The 26,053-nt window shown below is 38.5% G+C and overlaps 1 protein-coding gene across 2 annotated transcripts in view; it reads right to left on the bottom strand.

Annotated features, from left to right (window-relative positions):
• TTC39B (tetratricopeptide repeat domain 39B) overlaps window positions 1-26,053 on the bottom strand; it is a 119,923-nt gene that overhangs the window by 12,301 nt on the left and 81,569 nt on the right. For both annotated transcript variants that reach the window (XM_046023643.1, XM_046023645.1), the window contains 9 exons: window positions 20,452-20,557; window positions 19,017-19,082; window positions 17,039-17,147; window positions 16,133-16,200; window positions 15,983-16,042; window positions 14,182-14,343; window positions 13,465-13,556; window positions 7,965-8,091; window positions 3,574-3,682 (listed from right to left, as the gene is read on the bottom strand). In XM_046023643.1, the coding sequence (XP_045879599.1) occupies window positions 3,574-3,682; window positions 7,965-8,091; window positions 13,465-13,556; window positions 14,182-14,343; window positions 15,983-16,042; window positions 16,133-16,200; window positions 17,039-17,147; window positions 19,017-19,082; window positions 20,452-20,557 (899 nt within the window). The remainder of the gene's footprint in view (window positions 1-3,573; window positions 3,683-7,964; window positions 8,092-13,464; window positions 13,557-14,181; window positions 14,344-15,982; window positions 16,043-16,132; window positions 16,201-17,038; window positions 17,148-19,016; window positions 19,083-20,451; window positions 20,558-26,053) is intronic.

The raw sequence follows: 26,053 nt of genomic DNA, 5'->3' as shown, positions 1-26,053 counted from the left end.
GGGAGAGGGAAATGTAGAGTTATTTTGAATGGGTATGGCAAAGTTCTGGAGACTGGTTGCACAGCTATGTGAATATATTTAACATTACCAAACTGCATAGTTAAGAATGGATCATGTGGTAAATTTTGTGTTATATATATAATTTTAACTACAATTAAAATTAAAAAGAGGGGCACCTGGGTGGCTCAGTCGGTTAAGTGTCCGACTCTTGATCTCAGCTCAGGTCCTGGTTTCACGGTCATGAGTTCAAGCCCCACACAGGGCTCCACAAAAAAAATAAATAAATAAGTAAATAAAATAAAATAATTTTTTAAAATTAAAAATATTTAGTTGTAAAAAGATTCATAAAGAAGCTTAATACAACTTTCTATGTAGAAACTATGTAGACAATATATCATAATGGAACATCTAGAACATACAAAGAAAGTCTAAACTGTCCATATAGTGAGTCTGTAAGTCTGTACTCATACATACACTCCTTTGGTTCTCTGTTAAATAGTACAAACTTTGGATTTCTCTTTTTCATTTCAGTTTCTTGAGACTTTTCATCCACTTGTTTCCCTGGTGCCCAGAAATCACAGAGAATTATCAGTCCATGAAGATAAATACCTCAATATTTTAGCTACTCTACCTAAGCCCCAGTTCATAGGGGCTGAGGTTTAATACTTTTCTGGAAGGGGGAGGGAAAAGGAGAGAAAGGGAACCATGGTTCTTTAATAAAAATGCTGCCTTTAATATGGGAGATGGACATTGCTCACCCTCCATCAACAGATTAAACTTTGCAGGTGACTTTTTTAAATAATAAATTAGAATATTCCATCTACCTGTTCTCCCTGTGATTACCAGTTTATATTCACAGAATGGTTATTTAGGAGATCTGGGGGGCGGGGGTATTGATCCGTGGCCTCAGAACATCATTGCTTTTTGTTCTATTGACTTCTTCAGATATCCTATCTGAAACCTTGACCTTATTAGCAACTAAGGCCACTGATTCAGCTTTCATTCTTTTATATTTCTTCTCCTTATTGATGGTAATCTAAAACTAGAATTATTTTAAATATGGAAAGCAGCCTAAATGCCCAACAACACTGAAAGGGTTGATTAAATTATGATACATTAGCTCCATGGAGTGCAATGAAGCTTTCGAAATTATTATAAAAGCCATTTAGCAACAATTTAAAAGTCTATGATAAAAATAGAACTACCATATGATCTAGCAATTCCACCTCTAGGTATTTATCCAAAGAAAATGAAAACACCAACTCGAAAAGATATATGCACCCCATGTTCATCACAGCATTATTTACAATAGCCCAGATATGGAAGCTGTAAGTGGATGAATGGATAAAGAAAATATATACTACATTTTCTGTATGTAGTAGATACATACCATGGAATATTATTGAGCCATAAGAAATAAAATCTTGCAGTTTTGGAACAACATGGATTGACCTTGAGGGCATTATGCTAAGTAATGAAATAAGCCAGACAGCAAAAGAGAAATACCATACTTTCACTTATGTGAAATCTAAAACAGAACAAAACAAAAAAATCAAGCTCATAAATTGGTGGTTGCTGGGGTGAGGCATGGGAGGTAGAAGAAATGGGTAAAGAGAGTCAAAAGTACAAACTTCCCATTATAAAATAAATCATGGGGATATAATGTACAGCATGGTGATTTTAGTTAATAATACTGTGCTTCAGGGGCGCCTGGGTGGCTCAGTGCATTAAGCCTCTGCCTTCAGCTCAGGTCCTGATCTCAGGGTTCTGGGATCGAGGCCCGCATCGGGCTCTCTGCTCAGTGGGGAGCCTGTTTCCCCCCCCTCTCTGCCTACCTCTCTGCCTTCTTGTGATCTCTCTCTCTCTCTGTCAAATAAATAAATAAATAATCTTTAATTTAAAAAAGTAATAATACCATACTTCATATTTGAAAGTTGCTAAGAGAGCAGATCTTAATAGTTCGAACACATGAAAAAAACTTTGTAATATGTATGGTCATGTATGTTAACTAGACTTATCGTGCTGATCATTAGAGAGTCCACAAATACTGAATCTTTATACTATACACATGAAACTAACATAATGTTATATGTCAATTATACTTCAATTTAAAAAAGCTTATGATATATTAAGTAAAAAAAAAGTAGTCTAGTGTACATCCAGGTACACTATTATTATAACTGTAAAAATAAGGCTAGGATGGAGCAAACAAATATTCTAAATTAATTGTATTATAATAGCAAGAACATGGGTAATTTCTTTCACCTCCATCTATCAATTATATGCTTAATTTTTTAACAATAATTATAAAGAAAAATGTCATTTAACATTTCAGCCTCATTCTATAGCTCCAAATACAAATGAGGTCCCTCATCCCTGGAGCTATGTTCAATATTTAATTTCCCATGTGGAGAATATATTGAGTGTGAGGCTAGCCACTCCATCAATGCCCATCTTTTTCCAGTTAAAAAATATGAGTTAACTGTTACAATTTTCTTTGCCTTTACCTGAACTTCTATGCCCTTTACCATGTTTATCTCCATGGAAGTTTTCATTTTACTTCTGTGGTTAGAACATTCCAAAGGATAAGACCTAAATGATTGGGAGGTTGGAAAGGAATACTACAAAGGCTAGCATCTATAGTATCATTTGTCAAAGATAAATCCTCTATTTAAGCTAGAGAATTAGACAATGTCAGATCAAGAAAACTTTGGATACTATCTGTGTATTTTTGAATATCATCATCTCATGATATCCAGAAATGATGAGGTATGTTTTCCAGAGTCTCACAGCTGCAAAGCTGGGACTGTAAACCCAGATGGCCTGATTTTTCCTTCTACTATGCCAGCTGCTTCCAGGAAACGGAGCTTCCAGTAAACTGGAGAGGGGCCTCTAGGACAACCAGCAGTAATGAGTAAAAAAATTAAATCGTGATAAAATTTCAACTTGAAAACAATCTTCTTTGTCTGCAAAAACATAATAGTCATTACAGAGCAAAAGAAAGGATGGAACAAGTCATGAATGAAAAACCAGAAATGCACTCTAAAACTCGACTGATTGTTCATCTTTCTCAGCCACAGACTTATTCAGATATAATTCACCTACCATACAATTCAGCCACTTGAAGTACACTTTGCTGGTTTTGAGTATGCTATAGAGTTGTACAACCAATACTACGGTCTTAGAACATTCTCATCACCCCAAAAAGAAATTCCATACACCCTTTAAAAGCTATCACACGCAGACCCCAGTTCTTCCATCCCTAGTTATAAAACCACTGGTCTACTTTTTGTCTGTATAGATTTACCTATTCTCATTATCTCATTTAAATGGAACCATTCGATATGCTGTCTTCTGCAACAAGCATCTTTCACATAGCCTTGTGTCCCCAAACTTGTCCATGTGGCAGCATGTGTCATTCCTCCCTTCTTCTGATCACAATCACCCAGATCCTTGCAGCCCAAGAGCTTTGTCCTTGGGATACACACAAATGACCATGGGCAGACAGACACAGGGAAAGGGCAGGAGAGTGGTAATAAAAAAGATTTTCAGGCTTTTACTTTTCATACTTACTTTCATTTTGTAAAGTAGCCTCAGCCTTTTCGACAGTGACCAACAGATTTTCGGAAAGGTCTTTTCTCTTGCTTACTATTGGAAAACCATTCCAGACATACATCATTTCCTAACAAGGAAGAATGAAAGCCATTTGCAATTATGTGAGGTTATTCAATGTCCTTTACAACAACGAAACCAATCTCTTGGTTGCTACAGATCTCAAGGTAACATCCAGAGATCACTTTCCTTAGCTTTCCTCATTTGGAGTGTAGTAATTATAATTTCCCCTTTTCTCATTTTATTTCTCATTTTATTATATGCCTTTTGCCTTTTATACCATGAAGTAATTCAATATATACAGTATATTATGTTTTTACTGAAAAATTTACTAATTCATTTAAGCATCTACTGGTATTCAATCCTTTTGGAAGATAACGGGTTACAAATACAGAAATAAATAAAATATTTTTAACTGATACTATGAACAATTGTATATGATATAAATTTTTGTCATTATTTTTAAGTAAAGGGAAACATTTTAAAAATATCTGCTAATTATGTACATAAAATGTTCCCAAGGACTTCACTGGAAATGAATATAGAAAGTATTTTAATGGTTCTTTTATCCCATTAAAAACATGTGACAGGGGGCGCCTGGGTGGCTCAGTCGTTAAGCGTCTGCTTTCAGCTCGGGTCATGGTCCCAGCGTCCTGGGATTGAGCCCGACATCGGGCTGCTTGCTCTGAGCGAAGCCTGTTTCTCCCTCTTTCTCTCCCCCTGCTTATGTTCCCTCTCTCACTATGCCTGTCTCTCTGACAAATAAATAAATAAAACCTTTAAAAAACACACACACAAAAATGTGACAGTCCAGAGATACAATCCAACATGCAGGAAGCACAATCATTTAAAGGCCATATGACTGAATGACAGCCTCTGAAAATGTAAACTAATGATTTCTCATTGAAAATTAAATCTCAGGGGCGTCTGGGTGGCTCAGTCGTTAAGCGTCTGCCTTCAGCTCAGGTCATGATCCCAGGGTCCTGGGATCGAGCCCCACATAGGGCTGCCTACTCAGTGAGGCACCAGCTTCTCCCTCTCCCACTCCTCCTGCTTGTGTTCCCTCTCTCTCTCTCTGTCAAATAAATAAATAAAATCTTAAAAAAAAGAAAATTACATCTCATAGGCTAACAGATGAGAAATTTTTCGGACCAAAAGTAAACATGCTTTTGCTTGAAAATATTTTTCTAACTTTCTGGTAGCACAGTTCATATTTTTAAGTATATGAAATAAGCAGGGTAATTATTATCTTCTTGGACATAAATGAATTTTAAAATATGATAAAGCTACTGTTTGAATAACTTCTTACAGGGAAGAAGTAGAAATGAGGAAAATATATTCAAGTGGCAGAAAGTCATCTTTACTCTATGACACTAAAAACTAAGATCACAATACTCTAAAAAAATTTTTTTTACATCTAACAGTTTCTTATTGCTAATGTGTAAGAGCTTGATTCAATAATTAATGGAATAATTAACCGATGATCTTTTAACTTTTATTTTTATTGATAGACTGTTTTATCAGAAGAAGGCAAGCTCATATGTGAGATTCTATAAAAATAACATTTTGGTGAAATTCCTAGTTACCACAAATTCAGACCAATTCTACACTTTTAAACCTGTAGAAAGAAGTACAGTGAGTTGTCCTTCCTTAAGACCCTTACAGAGCAAAATAGGATATAGTTATGTACACACCAGCATCTAAGTTCTAGGGCACAGAAGGGGCTATTGTGCTTTAAAATCTTTTCACAAAAGTTCTGTGACACAAAGAAGAAATTTCCCAATGCAAATCACCTGACAGAAATCAATCAGGAATGGATCTAAAAGCTATAATTGGTAAACAGCAAGAGGCTCCCATATTAGCTGGGAAAGGGGGATGTTTGGTCACCTTTGTGATTTGCATGGTGTTCCTGTTTTTATCTGTGCTCGGATTTGATGACAGAGTGCTATTTTTGTTTCATTCTATCACAGGCACAGAATAACCTGGTCTGACAGTGGTGCTCTCTGAGACTGCTGATCTTAAGTAGAGAACACCTGGACCTACGTATAGGCTAGCTCGGATACCTGATAGAGGCTGAAGTTTTCTTTCTCACAGAATATATAAAGAGCTCCTATGAGTCAATGATAAAACAATAAACAACCTAATGAACAATTACATTAGTATATGAACAACTCATAAGAGAAGAAATAAAAATAATAAGCACAGGAAAAGATACTCAACCATACCAACAGGGGGATATAAATTAAAATAGTGAAATGCTGTTGGTAAAAATTTAAACCAGTAGAGTTTTTCTGGAGGGCAATTTGGCAATGTCAAAATAATAAGCGTATATACTCTCCAACCAGGAATTCCATTTCTAGAAATCTTTTCAGAGAATTATATGACCATGTACCCAAAAAAAAGCAATGTAAAAGAACATTCGGGGTGCCTGGTGGCTCAGTCATTAAGCGGCTGCCTTCAGCTCAGGTCACAATCCCAGGGTCTTGGGATCAAGCCCCACATTGGGCTCCCTGCTTAGTGTGGAGCCTGTTTCTCCCTCTGCCTACTCCCCCTACTTGTGCTCTCTCTCACTGTCAAATAAATAAATAAAATCTTAAAAAAAAAAATAAAAGAACATTCATTGCAACATATTTGTAACTGTAAAAATTGGAAACCAAACTGTGAAAGGGGAATCACTGAATAACTCTGGAACACAAAAAAATTAAAAATAAATAAATAATTAATCAAGAAACCCCAAAGGAAGACAGCAGACATTCAGTTTGTATTTAATGGTTTTCTTGTGCTGACTACCCACCCAAAACTGAAGCCCCAAAGAACCAGAATAATATGATACATTCAGTACTTTTATATATTTTTAAAGATTTCATTTATTTGTCAGAGAAAGAGAGAAAGCCCAAGCAGGGGGAGTAGGCAGAGCAGGCAGAACAGTCTGAAGAAGTAGGCCCCCCGCTGAGCAAGGAGCCAGATTCAGGGCTTGATCCCAGGACCCTGGGATCATGACCTGAGACAAAGACAGTAGCTTAACCAACTGAGCCACCCAGGCACCCCTATTCAGTACTTTTAAGGAAATATTCATGAAAAAAAAATTCCTGTGGAAATTATGCTTTTCATGAAGTCTAGTCTTACCAGCATAACGATCAAGAATGTGAGCTCCAGGGGCACCTGGGTGGCACAGTCGGGTGAGCGCCCACTCTTGGTTTTGGCTCAGGTGAGAGCTCAGGGTCATGAGATGAGCTCAGGTCATGAGAGCCCTACCTTGGGCTCTTCGCTGAGCGTGGAATCTGCTTGAGATTCTCTCTCCCTCTCCCTCTGCCCCCCTTCTCACATGCTCTGTCTATCTAATAAATAAATAAATCTTTAAAAAAAAAGAATGTGAGCTCCAGCACCACCGTGTCGAACGCAACAACCACCAGGCACTGAGGGCACATGAGCACTGGAAATGTGGCTACTCCAAATGGAGATGTGCTCTAAGAGTAAAATACACACTGGACTTCAAATAATCAGTACAATAGAAAGGAATGTGAGATATCTCACTAAGTTCTTACTGGTTACATGTTCAAACAAACATTTTACATATATCTGGTTAAACAAAATACATTCCTAAAATTATTTTCATGTTTCCTTTAATTTCTTACATTTTGTGACCTTTTAATTTTTACTAGAATTAAAATTCTAAAATTGTTTTTAGAATTAAAATTAATAGAGTTAAAATTAAAATTTTAATTTTAATTTACTAGAAAAGGTAAAATCATATAAGTGGCTTGCATGAGAATTCAAGTCAACTCTAATTAAGCCAACTTACCTCTCTCCCTAAATTTCCTTATCTGTAAAATGGGGCTACAGAGAGAAAGTACTCACAGAGAGTTACTTTAAGAATTAAATGATATATATTTTTAAATAGTTTTTCAAAAAAATATTAAATTATATATTCTTAAACACCATAATGCCTAGAACATACCAACTAGTCAAAAAACATTGGCTATAATTTTTATGATTATTTGATTATTAATAATTCATAAATGTTCACCTTACAAACACCCTTGCAATGGCGTTAAATTGAGCTAAACTTCACAGATGTGCTTCCCACTGCTGTAACTTGATGATTTCTTTCTAAAATACAAACAGTAGGGGCACCTGGGTGACTCAGTGGGTTAAGCCTCTGCCTTCAACTCAGGTCATGATCTCAGGGTCCTGGAGTCGATCCCCACTATCAGGCTTTTTGCTCAGCTGGGAGCCTGCTTCCCTCTCTCTCTGCCTGCCTCTCTGCCTACTTGTGATCTCTCTCTCTGTCAAATAAATAAATAAAATCTTTAAAAAAAAATACAAACAGTAAATAAAATAAAGACAGATACCAGGGCAGGCACGATGAGCTTCACAGGTGCAGGCAACGAGGCAGAGTAACGACGAGACTTCCTGACCGCAAACTTCTCAGTAGGGATAGATTTCCCTGCAATTCTCTGCTTCAAGCTATCCACCTGTCTGTGAAGAACCCAGTCCCAACAAAAGGTCATTAGAACACATACATTATTGATACCAGCAGCATCAGTGTCATCCGGACGTGTGTTCTAAAAGCAAATTTTCAGGACGCCTGGGTGGCTTAGTAAGTTAGGCGTCTGCCTTTGGCTCCAGTCATGATGCCAGGATCCCCAGATCAAGCCCCAAGTTGGGCTCCCTGCTCAGTCGGGAGTCTGTTTCTGCCTCTCCCTCTGCTTCTTCCCTGGCTTATGTGCTTGTGCATTCTCTCTTTCTATCTCTCTCAAATAAATAAATAAAATCTTTTTAAAATGTAAAAAACAACCCACAAATTTTCAGACTCCACCCCAGTGGTGGAGTGACCTAATATTAGTGACTCTAGACCTAGGCCCAGGAATCTGGAGTCTAGCGAGTCCTCTAGGTGATTTAGATGTGTGCTCAAATGTGAGAACCACTGACTGACACATACTTCTCTCTAGTTAACTTGGCTAACATCTGACTTTATCAAATATGATGAAGGAAATCTAAATAGAAAATTGACAATGAACCCCAATGTTTACAGCAGCAATGTCCACAATAGCCAAAATATGGAAAGAGCCCAGATGTCCATTGACAGATGAATGAAAAAAGAAGATGTGGGGTGGGTGTGTGTGTGTGTGTGTGTGTGTGTGTGTGTGTGAGAGACGGAATATTAGTCAAAAAGAATGAAATCTTGCCATTTGCAACAATGTGATGGAACTTGAGGGTATTATGCTAAGCAAAATAAGTCAAAGAAAGACAAATACCACATGATTTCACTCATATGTGGAATATAAGAAACAAAACATGAACACAGGGGAAGGGAAGGAAAAGTAAAGTAATATGGAAACAGGGAGGTAGACCATAAGAGACTCTGATCTATAGGAAACAAACAGGGTCACTGGAGAAGTGGTGGGGGGATGTGATAATTGGGTGATGGGCATTAAGGAGGACACTTGAAGTAATGAGCCTGGGTGCTACCACTGAAACTAATAATATAGTATATGTTAATTAAATTGAATTTAAATTAAAAACTTTAAAATAAATAAAGACAAACATTGGCAATTTCCATAAGAAAGCAAGAAAAGAATCCAAAATATTTACTTACACTGTGGGTACTCAGAGAGAAGGAAAGGGGTATATGATACATTTCATATTCTTATCTATTCCTACTTATTCCTATTTCCTAGGACACAGATCTATAAGATGATGTGTTTCAAAACACAGCTGTCAATTAATGTATACTTAGAGAAAAGGTGTCCCGAACATAGGTTATTTTGAAAATAATCAGCTAAAGACATGCACCATATTTACAAACTCCTTCTTAAAAGCTAAGAAATCCCAATTATGAAATCCACAATCACACAAAAATGAGAGTAGGACAAAGAGACTATGTTCCCACAGCACTTTCTTCCACACAAATTTGTAAGTGCACCAAACCAGTTGCTGAGACAATATTCAGGAAAATAAATAGCCAATTACATCATTGAAAGAAAAAGTAAGACGAAACAACAGAAAAAATATTCCAGTAAGAGGACAAGACTGTGTTCAGTTCTTTCTGGGCACAATCTGGGGGTATGAATTTTAAAGCAGAACGCCCATGATTAACATCAAATCAGTAATACCAGTGGAAGAAGCAGTGGACATGTGAAGTAGGGATTGAGGATGTGGGACAGAAGCAGGCTTTATTCTGACAGGATTTATTTAACAGGAAATCGTGTGGTTTAAAGACTGCAGAGTCTGTATGAAGAAAACATTCACTGGGTGACTCTCCTCTCATTATCCCAACAAATTCATGCTATCACATAGCAGACCTCAAGCTTTCTCCTGAAAATAGGATTGGTTATGTGTTTCACCGAAATTGTGTTTTTGGTTGTTTCTTTTCTTTTTTTAAAGATTTTACTGATTTATTTGAGGGAGAGAGAACAAGTGGGGCGAGGGACAGTAAGAGAGGGAGAAGCAGACACCTCGCTGAGCAGGGGGCCAATGTAGGACCCTGGGATTATGACCTGAGCCGAAGGCAGACACTTAATGACTGAGCCACTTAGGTGCCCCAGAAATTGTTCTGATATGAAGAAAACTTACTCTAATGTGAAAGAAACAGAGGGAGATTTAAAAGATTTCAACGTATCTTAACATGTTATCCCATTCCATTCCACCTGTTATTTGTGTGAAGCGAGGACAGTAAGAGGTGACATGAATCCCACCATGGCTTCCGCTGATGCTGATTCTATCTATAGTTAGTATACATGGTCCTTCTGTCAAAAAGAGCTTTTAGAAAAGAAGATGAAAAGTGGTCTCGGTCGTATCTTCAGATTTGCCCTGATGAGTCTTGAGGGCTCAGCTAAGATATTATTTCTCGTAACACCAGCACAGATTGCAGGATTCCATGTGAAAGGTTTTGTCATTAGCTATGTTTGAGGAATGTAGCAGAGCTTCTCTGGTCCTGAACTTCCTCGGTTAGCTCCCCTCTACCACAGCCTCTGGCCTCTGCAGTCCTATCTCAGACCACACTTTGGCACCTGTATCTCCTCTACCTCAAAGCACAAACTCAGGCACACCACTCTGAATACCATTCTCTTCGTTCTAATGCGGCTGGTCTAGTAAGACTGTGTCAGTCTACTTGTCCTTCAACCTTCTCCCTGTGCACAGTCTCCCTCTCTCTCCCTGTCCCTCCATACTCCTGCTTCGATGGCCTGTCCCTTACTGCAGTACGCACTGGCTGCAGTCCTAACCTCCCTCATCCACTACCTGGTCACCACGCTCGTCTGGCAAAAACCCAACCCTGGATGAGGTCAATGACCATCTCCCCTGCACCTGCACTGTGAGCAGACTGCTATCCCTGTGAATTCATCAACACCCACCACAAATGGGCCCTTGCACCACCAGCCAGAGGCAGATGCCTCTGCCTCCAGTTTTGTAAAGAAAAACACAAGCTAGGAGATGGAGTGCCCTCCTTCTTGTACTACAGCACAGAAGCTTGCCTGCCTCTGCACCTATATTCTAGATTCTTCCCTTCAGATACAATAGAAGACCGGGTCCTCCGCCTACATAAAACCATCCATGCCATCAGGGCTTTGGATTCTAACTCCTCCTGCCCTTTCAGGACACTTACAAATCAGTTATCCCATTTCTCACTTCTGTGTGTAACTTTCCATCTGGATCCTTTCCAGTGGTTCTTGAGAATGCTCACAAGTCTCCCAGTAAAACAGGTGCTGACATGCCATCTCCCGCCAACCACCATTCTCTCGCCCCCCTCCCCTTTATAGTCAGGGTTATCCGGGAACACACTGATGCTCAGCTCTGCATTTCTTTCCTCAGCCACCTCAGTCTGATCCCCTCATCTACTCGAGGACCTTATCAGCCCCTGTTCAGTTACCCATGATCCCCGCCACTCTGGCTTATTTTTAAATGGAGACTATGTTCTGTGAGACAAGTTTTGAGTCACCCTTAGCCTTTCTTTTCTTTTGACCTATAAACAGCCGACCCTTGAACAACATGGATATTAAAGGCACCAACACCTTCCCCCCACATAGCAAAAATCCACATATAGGGGTGTCTGGGTGGCTTGGACATTAAGCGACTGTCTTTGGCTCAGGTCATCATCCTGGGGTCCTGGGATAGAGCCCTGCATCAGGCTCCCTACTCAGCACGGAGCCTGATTCTCCCTCCTGTGTTCCCTCTCTTGCTATGTCTCTCTCTGTCAAGTAAATAAATAAAATCTTAAAAAAAAAATCCACATATAGCTTTTGATCCCCTCCCCAAAATTAACTGCTCACTGCCTACTGCTGACCAGTAGCCTTACCGGTAACATAAACAGTTGATTAACGCATATATTGTATGTTGCATGTGTTAAATACCATACTCTTACAATAAAGTAGGCTAAAGAAAAAATGCTATGAAGAAAATCATAAGGATGAGATAATACATTTTCAGTATTGTAGTGATCCAAAAAAAAAAAAAAAAAAAAATCCACGTGTAAGTGGACCCGCACTGTTCAAACTCATGTTGTTCAATGGTCAACTGTACCCCAAATGCAGCATGATGTCTTACCAAATTATCACCTTATGGTTCTTTAATGTGCAGTGCTCCTTCCTGCAACAAGGTCCTCTCATGTGCTATCCTGTTGGTCTGAAACTGCACCACCACAGCTCCCTGCTGCCTCAGCAGCTCCTACTCCACCTTCAGACACCATCTCAACCATTACAGCCTCCACGTGCATATCCATATTTCTCTTCCCATTGAGGAATGGGGGGGCACTGTGGGTAGCATTGGTGATGCAAGTATTACCAGCTTCTGGCTTGAGAACTGTCGTTCCAGTCACCAAAAGAGGAAAGAATACTAGGTTTGTCCAGGAAGACTGAACACAGTAAGTTTAAAATGCTTTCAGGGTGCCTGGGTAGCACAGTTGATAGAGTGTCACACTCTTGGTTTTGGCTCAGGTCATAATCTCACAGTCCTAGGATTGAGCCCCACATCTTCTTGGGACTCTCTCTTCTTTTCCCTCTGCTCCTCCCCTCCCCTCTCTAAAATAAATAAATAAAGTCTTTAAAAAATAAGTAAATAAATAATTTTTTTAAATGCTCTCACATATCCAAGGAAAGGTGACAAATGGGAGCTGGCTGTATGGGTCGGGAGCTCAGTCAGGAAGTCTGAACGAGAATTTAAACTTGGCCTGGCTGAGATTTCCTAAGGTTGTGGCTCTAAGACATCAATCTTCAATAGCTGGATAAAACAGGATGAGCCTACAAAAATACTGAGAAGGAATGGCAACAAAGGCAGTATAGAAAAAAAATTGGTCATATACTACAATTTTGCCATTATTTGTGTGATAATTTCACTGATGTCTGGTTCCACAACAAGGTTATACATGCCACAAGGACAGGAGCCCTGCCTGCTTATTCAGCGCCTCACACGGGACCCTTCACACAGCAGGTCTTCAAAAACAAGGTTGCAGGGGGCGCCTGGGTGGCTCAGTGGATTAAGCCGCTGCCTTCGGCTCAGGTCATGATCTCAGGGTCCTGGGATCGAGCCCCGCATCGGGCTCTCTGCTCCGCAGGGAGCCTGCTTCCTCCTCTCTCTCTCTGCCTGCCTCTCTGCCTACTTGTGGTCTCTCTCTGTCAAATAAATAAATAAAATCTTTAAAAAAAAAAAAACAAAAAAAACAAGGTTGCAGAGGATGGGTGGATACTGATCTAAACACAGTTAAAAGAGCAGTTCATAGCAGAGTGTGGTTTTGAAGGGTTCCTGCATCGAATGAGTAGACAATAAAGAAGACATGAAGGTCAAGTATGGGAGAACACTCAGGGGAAAAGAAAGATATATTCAGGATCTTCGTTCTAGCAAGAGTTCCTGGCTTACCTGAATAAAGTCACTACATCCTCTTTCGTTGCTATGACAGCCTCCTCTGGAAGCATACTCAAAATTGCAGCTTTTAAGAACACATACGTTGCCTGGAGGAAAAGAAGAGAAGCAGCTACTTATAGGGCATCTCTAGGTACATGACATTTCTCTCTCGCAAGTTGGGAATGACCTACAAACCGTCTAGATGTAACATTTAAAAGGCATCAAAGAAATAAAAGGAAATGAAGTCTTACATTGCCGGTTCCTATTGAGAATAACACTTTTCAGTTAATTTTCCATTTTCCCATTATACAATGGTAGCATTGATGGTCAAGAAAGTACACAGAATGAATAAGAAATCATCTCATTTCTCCCAACTTCTCACAAACAGTTCAGAATTAATTTTAATTCTTGTGAAAAGCCTCGTCACCAGGGCATCATAAAATCTATAAAAAAAATTTATCAAGACTGCTTGATAATTTTTTAAATGTAAGTACATTTCATCCTCAGAGATAAAACCTCTTTGTTGACGAGGACTGTTTGGATGGCTGTTAGAGCATGTTGTGCTAGGGACCGTGTTTATAAGCAGTAGGTACCTAATGCCTATTTCCTCCTTTGATGAATTCCCGAGTTGAGAAAGTAGGTTGAAGTCATACTTCTGAAGAGTCCCCCCAAAAAATCAACCTGGACACTTACTAGCAAACAGGTAACAGCAACAAAAGCACAGCACTTTACCTTGGACCATTTACTTTCTTTGCAAAGCAGATCAGAGTAATAATATGCCTCCATCCAGTTTTGTTGGAATACATAAATCCACATCAGCTCCCAGTAACAGAGATGGTGAAACTGTTTCCATTCTTCTTGAACTGAAATGCATTTTCGAAATATCTCTTGTGCCTATAAGTCAATTGCATAAAGCTGATCATCCAGATATTAGACAAGGAGATAATAACCTAATGGAAAAATACATAAATCACTTTGTACAAAAAGAACAAAATCATCTCTCATTAAACCACTCAATGTGATGAGATATGTTCCTTTCCCTACATGAAATGATACAATTAAGTTCTGCCTCTTGACTTAGCTTCGTGAGGGGGCTATGGCACTTTATCATGTGGGAGTAGTGAAGTTCCTTCCCAAGGAAGATATAAAATGCAGAAGTCCTTTACCAAAGAACTGAACATAAAAGCCAGAACTCCCAGAAGTTAAAATATACCTTAAACAAAGTTAAAGGCAGATTGGGAGAAGATATTACTACATTCACAACTCTCCAAAATTAATCCTTATCCACAACAATTTAATAAAATCCATATAAAAAGGACAAACAACTCAATGGGAAAATTGTCAAAGATATGAATAGGTAATCAGAGGAAAAGATAAACACGTGATAAACATACACATGAAGAAATTTGTAAACTGAAAAACATAAATTTAAAAATTGGATTCTTGGGGCACCTGGCTCAGTCAGTTGAGCATCTGACTTTTGGTTTTGGCTCAGATCATGATCTCAGGATCCCGAGATCAAGCCCCATGTCAGGCTCCAAGCTCAGCACAGAGTCTGCTTGGCCCTCTCCCTCCCACTCTGCCCCTCCTCCATCCTGCTCTTGCACAAGTATGTACATGCTTTCTCTCTCCCTCTCCCTGAAATAAATAAAATCTTTTTAAAACTTAGATTATGTTTTGGGCTATGACATGGGCGAAAATACAACAGATAATGTGCAGAGTTGGCAAAGTGCATTGGAAACAAGTATTCTCACATCTTTATAGGCATTTAAATGGAATAAACTTAGTTATTAACCTTAGAAGGTCAGCTTGGCTAGATTTATCAAGATGCGAACATCTTTGACCTATAAATCCTGATTATCAGTATCTGTGCATGGAAACATACACATAATGATGTTACAACAGCACAGTTATAGTAGATAAATGTCTATTAATAGTGGACTGCTTCACTAAGTACCACATAGCCTCCTCATGGAATGAAATCCAGCCATTAAAATGAATGAGGGAGATTTAGATTTAATGACATGGAAAGAAATCCAAATATAAGTAGGAAAAAAAACAAAATCAAAGAAAAATATATATGTTTGATTTCATTTGTGTAGAAGAAAATTATTTGTGAGTATACTTATATGAAAAGCCCCACAGTTGTCTTCTTCAAGAGAATTAGTGAATAATTTCCTTTGATGAGGAGTATATGCAGTATAGTGAAGCTGTATCTTACGCAGGGGAGAGATTTCAAAGTCACTATGCAACACAGAAACAGATAAACTTTCTGAAATTCCTTTAAAGATGCCCACTTGTATTCTGTATATTCTACCCCGAGCTGCCACACGTACTTAATGTGTAAGTAATAGACCGTATTCAGTAATCTACATAGAGTAGGATACATACATAAAATTAAATTGGGGTGTTTTGATAACATATTTTGTCTACATTTCTGTCTAGTGCATATAGCTGAATTTACTTATGTTGAATGAGTATGACACAACTCCACCTGACAGTTCCCCAAGTTACTCCCCCCACGATAAATTACCTCCTCCACATTCCCTTTCAGCAGCTCTATCCGGGCATGATAAAACAACATGAGGGAGCCCTGGGGAGAAAGGAAGCAGACAGACTGATCAGTGGTCAGCCCTGCCTGACTGCTTATGGCTGAAACATGCACTTGAAATTCTAAGCATACATTTGGAAACTGCTGGAGGAAGGGCGCGAGGAGATTCTCTGCTTCCACGACATTCACTTCTCCTGTACCTAGAAATTCAACAGGAAAAGCCTCAGTTTTCACGAAATAGGGGAGACACATAAAAGCAATTCTCCACATATTAGTAAACTATAGCAAACACCTATTCATGGAAAAGATAAGAACTGTTAATTTGGCAAGACAGGGCCCTCCCATGACTTTAGTTTAAGAAAAGCTCTAGGACCAACTAATTCTTAAAAATGGAGGGAGCTGGGGCCCCTGCGGGGCTCAGTCGTTAGGGTCTACCTTCAGCTTGGGTCATGATCCCAGAGTCCTGGGATCAAGCCCTGCATCGGGCTCCCCGTTTGTAGGGAGCTTCTCCCTATCCCACTCCCCTTACTTGTGTTCCCTCTCTTGCTGTCTCTCTCTGTGTCAAATAAATAAATAAAATCTTAAAAAAAAAAAAAAATGGAGGGAGTTATTGTTGAGTCCTAACTGGGTTTTCTGGTTTTAACAGCAATATTAACTTAGCCAAAAATTTAATTTTCTACTCAAGAAGATATCCAATATGAATATGCTAAAACAGATCACCTTAAATTTTACAGAATGTTTTTAGTGGAGAACAGATACAAAATAGTCAGGGAAAGAAACCCTCCACACCCTCTGCCAAATGTCACTATGACAAATGTCACTATTTTTCATCTTTACTCAAAAAAAAAAAAAAAGAAAAAGAAAAAAGTAAACAGATACAGACCACTGGCTCTTGGTAATTTTCTTCCTAATTGTTTTAGTGGAAAAATAATTAACATACAATGTTCTATTGGTTTTGAGGGTACAATCTAAATTTTTTACTTACTCAGATGAAAGGTAACCAACTTTCTATGCCATAAAACATAATCCAGTCCTTACCAAGTATGAGGGAGATGTAAGTATGAAAAGCGAGTATAGTGAGGCAGCATAGTGGGGACCTCATGCTTCTTCCTGATGCACCTTCCTGAAGCTGCAGGAGGCCCAACTCCTGTGGGAAGCAAATGCCTTTCAGAAGGAGAAAACATGATTGACTCAAAAGTCACATTCAGACACTACAGAGGCCAAGTTCTTGTATCTCCACCCTCCAAGAAGGTGGAGTTTACTTTTCAAGAGCTTAGAACAGGGACAATGCCTGACCAGAAACAAACTTTACATTTTAAAATGGCATGAGATAAATCTCATAAATTCTTTCTTATTATGTGATTCTAGGGAAAGGATAAAGGCACTGCTCATTCCATAGAAATGCTGAATTTCTCTTATAAAAATATTAATTTATTAAAACATGTTGAGGATCTAAGTGTAATGCATTATGGTGGGTATGAAAAAATAGAGGGTTTTTAAAAAACTTTTAAAATTTAAATTCAATTAGTTAACATATAATGTGTTACTGGTTTCAGAGATAGAGGTCAGTGGTTCATCAGTCTTATATAATACCCAGTGCTCATTACATCACATGCCCTCCTTAATGTCATGAGCAAATACAGGTTTGTCTCCAAAGATCTTTCTATCAAATAGGGAAGATACTACATGAGCACATGGTTGTACTAGAATATGGTGAGTGTCATAAGAAAGATGTATGGTTCTGAGTTAGGAGTACATAAGCCTCACTGGGAGAGATTAAGGGAGAGATTGAGGAATAGCTGACATTTATCTCAAACCTAATGTATGGAGAGGCTCTCACAAGAACATTATTTGGAAGGCTGCTGGCTAGGCAGGATATCCAAAACAGAGGGCATGAGAAGCACTGAAAACAGAAAAGCACAGGACCGGTGGGGCGGGTTGGGGTGAGTGGGGCGAGCAACAGCTTCGAATACTTGTTCTCATACAGTTCTCCAAACCTGCCCTCTTCGCTAATAGGGACAGCTATTTCAATAAGGCAATCCTGGTAATAGCATATTGAGTGTTAGGTTTAATAAACACTACACAAATAGCCATACAGAAATATAATGAGTGAAACTCAGGGAAAACAAAATTTCCTTGCTTAATTTTATCATGAAACTTAAAAGTGCAAGGAAACCTAAAACACCATGACTAATTTTTAACTGTGTGAATCATAAAATGAGAGACATGGAAATCTAGTCTAATTTCCTGGTTTTATAGAATACTCTGTGGTTGCTAAAAGGTTAAGGAAGCATATTTTAAACACACAAGAGTACCAAAGTCCAGCAAGTAGCCATGTTAGTAAAACATAATTTTTAATCCCAGAACTTAGGTAACAAAGATTTAAAAAAAAAATTTAGTTTTCAATAGAAAAACCATCGCAGGGGTGCCTGGGTGGCTCAGTGGGTTAAAGCCTCTGCCTTCGGGGGCGCCTGGGTGGCTCAGTGGGTTAAAGCCTCTGCCTTCGGCTCAGGTCATGATCCCAGAGTCCTGGGATCGAGCCCCGCATCAGGCTCTCTGCTCTGCAGGGAGCCTGCTTCCTCCTCTCTCTCTGCCTGCCTCTCTGCCTAGTTGTGATTTCTCTCTGTCAAATAAATAAAAAATATTAAAAAAAAAAAAAAAAAAGCCTCTGCCTTCGGCTTGGGTCATGATCCCAGGGTCCTGGGATCGAGCCCCACATCAGGCTCTCTGCTCAGCAGGGAACCTGCTTCCCCCTCTCTCTCTGCCTGCCTCTCTGCCTACTTGTGATCTCTGTCTGTCAAATAAATAAATAAAATCTTTAAAAAAAAAAAAAAAAGAAAGAAAAACCATCGCAGCTCCTGAAAAGCATGATCAAGACCCCCATGACCTTTTACTGTCCTGCAAACAAATTGCCAATAATTGTCATGCTACTTATGAAGATGTGCTACACTGTCCTCATACTCAGTAAATAATGTTTTATCTTTCCTTCAAAATTAAGATAAAATTAAATGTGTACCCTGTTTCCCGAAAATCCTATAAATTCTAGCAGTCTGATAATCCGGGCTGGTAAAAGGGAGAGCATCTGCAAGAAGAAAAAAAAAGTCTATTTGTTAGTGTATCTATCTACAGACAAATATTAACCTCCAAACAACTTAAAGGTTTCATGATTCGATAATATGAAGTATTAGAACCAAGTCTGAACCACTATACATATCTCAATCATCACATATTGCACATACAGTTACTCATCACTTGTGAATTAATTTCACTTACCTAAGACAATGAACCTAAAAAATTAAAAAAACAACCAACCAAATGACAACAAGAACAGCAAAATCCCTGCCCTTTTCAGGACGCTGGAGAAAATACTTGCTCCTCTTATGTGCAGTGATGAAGTACTGAGAAGGGAATCCCTCAGTGCCCACTTGCAAACAAGACCTCTTTTTAACATCTTTTTCCAGAAAGCGAGGCTGTTGAATTCTGCATAATATGCAGGCACCACCTAAAAGTGAACAGCATGGCCCTCCAGTTGCTTTCTAGAACATCCCTGGGGAACAGTGGGGAGGGGAAATCCAGGCAGGGCAAAAGCAGGTCACCTGCTTGTTCACTGTGCCTAGAAGGAGAAATAGCCATGTGTGTGATTCTATATGGGTTCATCAGCTGGAGCCAACAGTTTGGCTGGACGGTCAGGGATTTGGAAGGAATATCATCAGAATATTAATGACAAGGAAGTCTAGGGAAGAGTATAGACCTCTCCGAATGAGCAAAAAATTTGTGTCGCATGTGAATGTTCACCAAAGCCAGACCTCAGCAGAGGAGGATCTGAATAATCAAGGGAATAGGATGACCCGTTGTAACAGCCAGCCAGCCTCTTTCCCCAGACACCCCTACCACTGACTAACTGGGCTCATGAACAAAGTGGCCACAGTGATGTGCACACTCGTGTGTATTGTTCCCTTTACCAAGGCATTGTCTCATTAATTATAGTCAAACCTTAATAAATTTCAAAATCTCTAAATAACATACTACAATTTGACAAATATCTATTCAAACTTCCATCTCTCTCACAGCATCAAAATCATGCCTCAAAATAGATGATTACTGCCTCACCTATTTTCAATTCCAGAGCTGCCATTGCTAAAGCCACAATATTTCTGATGTGGAAATGGAACCAGATTCCTGGCTCCTTATTACCAAAAATGTTGCCAGTCCATTCAGCGTGCTGCCTGCTTCCCCTCCTGTACAATCCAAACTGACTCTAAGCATGTGCAGAACTTTACAACACATACTGGCCAAAGTTACCACTGGGTCACAACACAAAAAAATTCGATCCCACTCTAGCCATTTGTCAACCAAACCCAGGCAGATGTTCACACACCTAGAGAAGGTACTGGAAACCTTGGGTTCTGTTAAAAAACCTTCTGGTGGCTATTTTATAATTATTTACTTACCAAATTAAAGGCACCTATTCCAAGCTTGACACCCCCTTCAAATTCATAGAAGAACTGCTGTTCATCTTTATTCTTCTGAATTACATGCAGGATAGAAAGACATTCTCTGGATTGAAGAAAAAAGTTATCGCATAAGTTTTATTATGACTCTGAAAATTAATGTGAAGTCAAAATTCACACGGACATGTTATAAGACAAATGTCATTAGCCAAAATGCTAGATGGCAACTGTGCTGAGTTTAACCTTAAAGGCTACTTGGGTAAATAGTCATGAAGGAAAAACTAACACACCCATTTCTGCCCTGTTTATCAGGAGCAATCTTCCTGGGCTGAACCGAGACAGGGTTCAAACATCAGCATGCAGGACTCCAGAGCCCCAGGACACAGGGCCGTGACCTCACAACTTTCCAGCAACGTCTCATATAAGACTTCCCAGGGGTGCTCCATCCCTCGGTTCCTGTGCACGCTTGAGCAACCCTATTTTCCACCGAGTATCTGAGAAGCTACTGCCAAAAAGATGTGAATTTCAGTGTGATCACCATGATCTCAAATAGACCAAATAAATTAGAGCTAGCAAGTAGGAAATACTGAAAAAGGACAGAAAATTCCATCAAACTGCACCATTTGTCTCTTTTTCCTATTCCATTCAAGCAATTCTTTCCTTTTTCTCATTTTAAGTTCTTTTCTGTGCCTTTCCCACCTTCCCTTCATGTCTTCAAAAGGCAAATAGTTATTCAGAAAAATGCAAATTAAAACAATGACAAAGATATAAAACTTAGTAATGAACAGGAATTGCTTACCAAATTGACAAATATATATTTAAAGGTAATAAGAAATAACCAGATATTATGTATCACCTTGTGTAATATAATTATAAAGATACAACTTCATTTATGATGTATTCTAGCCAAATTTATTTAAACTGAATCAAGAATGCCTATAGATCTAATTTCCAGTTACAGGGAATATAAGCTTCTTGAAGAACACTATGGAATAAAATTAATTATGCTCCCCTCCAAGCTCATATGTTGAAGCTCTAAGCCCCAGTGTGAGGATGTATGAAGGTAGGGATTTTTAGGAGGTAATTAAAGGTGGGGTCCTACTCTGATAAGACTGGTGATCTCAGAAGAAGAGAAAGAGAGGAGATTATCTCTCTCTTGGCCCTATTAGGGCTGAGGGAGAAGGCAGCTAGCTATCTGTCTACAAGTCTTAGGTCTCTCCAGAAGCTGACCATGCTGGCACCCTGATCTTGGACTTGCAACCTCCAGAACTGGGAGAAAATAAAATTCTCTTCTTTAGCCAGAAACTCCAGAAAGCCATCAAGCAAATCCATGGAATATTCTGCAGGACGACTGGCTTGGGCTTTTCAACAACAATCATGAATAGACAGATGGTTCTAGAATAAAAGATACTAAATGGACATAAACATAGGATGCAGGAGACAGTCCTGTGCTATGTCCTAGTACAGACATACCAGCAGTAAAAGAAACCAAGAAAACGTGAAGACAGACTCGAGTATTATGTGAAATGAAGATTTATTCACATGGAAAAGCAAAGATCATTAACTGAAAAAAGCAGGTTACAAAAGAGTAGGCACATTAAAAAGTAGACCTATCTTTAGATTTGGATAGAAAATATTCTGAAATAATATATACTCAGTTTCGCAGACATCATCACTGTGTGAAAAGAATATGAATTCTGTATGTTAATAGCTGCTCATCTACCTTCTCTTATTTTCCTAAATATATGTGCCATTTTCATGATAATAAGCATTATTTTAATGGAAAACCAGTGCTGGCAAAGGAAAGAACAAATAGACATATTCATCTACTTTATAAAAGGTGGTTATAGTATGGAGATTGGCAAACTATGGGAACATAAGCATGTTCATTCATTCTATTATTGTCTATGCTTATACCACACATAGAGTTGAGTAGCCACAACAGAGATCTTAAGACCCACTAAGCCAAACATATTTACTATCTAGCCCTTTAAGAAAAAGTTTGCCAAGCCAATTATTTTTCAGAATGATTTTGCAATATATATCAAAAGTCTTAAACACAGGTGTACCTTTAACCCAATAAATCTAATTTTATCCTAAGGAACTAGCATGGATAAACACAAAACTTACTTATAAGGAGAGATACTGTATTACTATTTATAATGAAAATGTATAAACAAGCTAAACTGGCAACAACAGGAAATTAATTAAGAAGAGAGTCACATGAGTGCATATACTTATACATACACATGGGTGATATATCCACATGATAGAATGCTACATAGCCATTAAAATCCATGAACAAAAAATACTTACTTACTGACCTAAATTTGTGACATGAAGTGAGAAAGGAAATTTCAAAATGACATGAAGAATATGATTTCCTTACATAAAAAGATAATTATATATGCTCATATGCATGCATTAAGAATGCGAACATCAAAATATCAATAGGATGGCAGGAGGTAGAAATTATTTTCAGAATTCTTTTCATTCTTAATCAAAATACAAATGCTCTATGTTCTGGTAATAGATGATAGTTATAAGGTTTTCAAATAACATGGAGAAAGTGTAAGTGCCCTGCATGACTATCCCATAAGAGAGATGGTCACTGCTAACAGCCTGGTACCTAACCTTCTAGGTGTTTTATGTTTTAGTAAGAATGCAAACTTTAAAAACCACAAATGGGATCGTATAGTATATACTGTCCTAAGGGTGTTACTGATGACTTTCTATGAAAATGCATGAGAGCTACCTTATTTTTTAACAAGTACATATTTTTCTATTTTATGGAATAATTTATTTAACCAAATTCCATTATTAAATATTTACATTGTTTCCAAATTTTCTATACTATAAACATTGTTGCTATAAGTGTGCTTGTACATTCATCAAGTACTTTTCCTACATCAAGTACTGTAACTATAGTTAATCTATCACAATTATCCTTAGGATAAATTCCTAGAAAAGGGACTTCTGAGATCAAAGGTGATATACTTTCTTAATTTTGATACATATTGTTAAAACATCCTTCAGGAAAACTCTATCAGTTTAGATTCCCACCAATTTATGAGCTCCTCACACTGGCATCTGCCCTGAATCATTTGTATCACATTTCCATTTGTATTTTTTATTATGGTGTATTTCACCCTCATGAAAACCGTAATGTTTATTTGGCCAAGTCAGTCTTTTTGGTTCCTGATGTCACACTCAAAAAGCCTTCTGAAATTGACATCATGGTATCTACCGATACGATACACTACGAAAGACACATATCACTTGTATGGTATTCTTGCCATAGATGCAAAATCTGGATGGAATCATGAAGAAACATTAGATTAGTTCCCACTGAGAGATATTCTACAAAATAACTGCCCAGTATACTTCAAGAATGTCAAGGTCATAAAAATAAAGAAGGACTGAGGGACTCTCCAGATTAAAAAAGACTGAAGAAACATAACCACTAAATGCAACATCCCCAAGGCTGGATTCAATCCTGGACCAGAAAAAGGATATTAGTGGTACAATTAGAGAAATAAGAGTAAAATCAGTGGAGTAATTGATACTACTGTGTCGATGCTAGTTTCTTGGTATTAATAATGATTACTGTGAAAAAAATAATTATTACTTGGTTCTATAAGATGTTAACATTTGTGACTCTGAATGAAGAATATATAAAAATTCTTTGTAAAAATTCTGACGTTATTTCAAAGTGAAAATTTTTAAATAAAAGTGTAAAGGCTTTTGTGTTTTAGGACTATAAAAATATTTTCCTTATGTTTTCAAGAGTACCATTTTTAAAATATTTTAATATTAGAGGAGCTGGGTGGCTCAGATAAGCATCTGACTGTTGGTTTCGGCTCAGGTCGTGATCTCAGTGTTGTGAGATGGACTCCTGCATTGGGCTCTGCTCAGCACAGTCTGCTGGAGAGTCTTTCTCTCTCCCGGCCTCTATTCCTCCTGTACATGCACGCTCTCTCTTTTTCTCTCAGATAAATAAATAAAATCTTTAAAAAAATTTTAATATTAAATCTACATGTAATTTATTTTTATGCTCTCTTTCCAGAATGAAGAACCAGTTTTCCCAAAAAGTATCTATTTTTCCCACTATTCTGAAAGAGACCTATGTATACAAGGGAATTTCACATATTTTTTTTTATTTTATTTATTTGACAGAGAGAAATCACAACTAGGCAGAGAGGCAGGCAGAGAGAGAGGAGGAAGCAGGCTCCCCGCAGAGCAGAGAGCCCGATGTGGGGCTCGATCTCAGGACCCTGGGATCATGACCTGAGCCGAAGGCAGAGGCTTTAACCCACTGAGCCACCCAGGCGCCCCGAATTTCACATATTTTTAATTCCCAAGTAAATGTCTGCGTGTATGTATAAAAGTACATGCGTGCACACACTGATATGTTTGTGCCATTTTAAGAATACTTGAATTCATCCCGGTTTTTAAATTCTGATGACTAGAAAAGCAATTAGCTCTTTCACATCCTTTTATTATCATTTAAAAAGTATTTCTTTGTTTTCTCAAAGATTTTATTTATTCATGAAAGACAGAGAGAGAAAGAGAGAGGGAAACAGAGGCAGAGGGAGAAGCAGGCTTGCCACAGAGCAGGGAGCCCAATGCGGGACTCGATTCCAGGACCCTGGGATTACCACCAGAGCTGAAGGCAGATGCTTAACTGACTAAGCTACCCAGGAGTCCATAGCATCTAAAAAGTATTTCAAGAGTGGTGCTTGGGTGGCTCAGTCAGTTAAATGTCTGCCTTCAGCTCAGGTCATGAACCTAGGATCCTGGGATCAAGTCCTGCAACAGGCTCCTTGCTCAGCAAGGAACCTGCCTTTCCCCCCTCCCACCCTCTGCTTGTGTATGTGCTCTCTCTCTGTCAAACAAAAGAAAAAAAAATTTTAAAAGAAAAATGATTTCAAGAAGAAAACTAAAAACAATAGTCAATTTCCCAAAACTCCGCCCACCTCCACAATTTTGAATGAAATATAATTTTAGGAAATCACTTAGGGTGAAATTATCTCTTAAGATACTAAATCTTGGTTCTGCTTTCACTAACGGGGATCTGCTTTTTTTTTTTAAGATTTTATTTATTTATTTGATACAGAGAGAGAGAGATCACAAGTAGGCAGGGCAGCAGGCAGAGAGAGAGGGGGAAGCAGGCTCCCCACTGAGCAGAGAGTCCCATGTGGGGCTCGATCCCAGGACCCTGAGATCGTGACCTAAGCCAAAGTTAGAGGCTTAACCCATTGAGCCACCCAGGCGCCCCCCTGTTTTTTTTTTTTTTTTAAGGTTTTATATATTTATTTGACAGACAAATCTCAGGACCCTGAGATCATGACCTGAGCTGAAGGCAGAGGCTTCTGAGCCACCCAGGCGCCCCTGGGGATCTGCTAATAATGACACACATACTAGCTTATATTAGAATACCCCCCCAAGATAACAATTATAAACTTTGGAATTTAAATATATATTTAAAATGCATTTTCAGGCACTGGAAAGTGAAAACAAAAAGTAGTAAAAAACGAGAAGAGCTGAACTTTGAAAGATGGGAACATCTCTCACGCCAACTTTATATTTACATGGCTAGTCA

Source organism: Meles meles, chromosome 11, assembly GCF_922984935.1.
Source record: "Meles meles chromosome 11, mMelMel3.1 paternal haplotype, whole genome shotgun sequence".
NCBI classification, from domain to species: domain Eukaryota; kingdom Metazoa; phylum Chordata; class Mammalia; order Carnivora; family Mustelidae; genus Meles; species Meles meles.
Note: the sequence above shows the minus strand (reverse complement) of the source record. Positions and strands in the feature narration are given on the sequence as shown.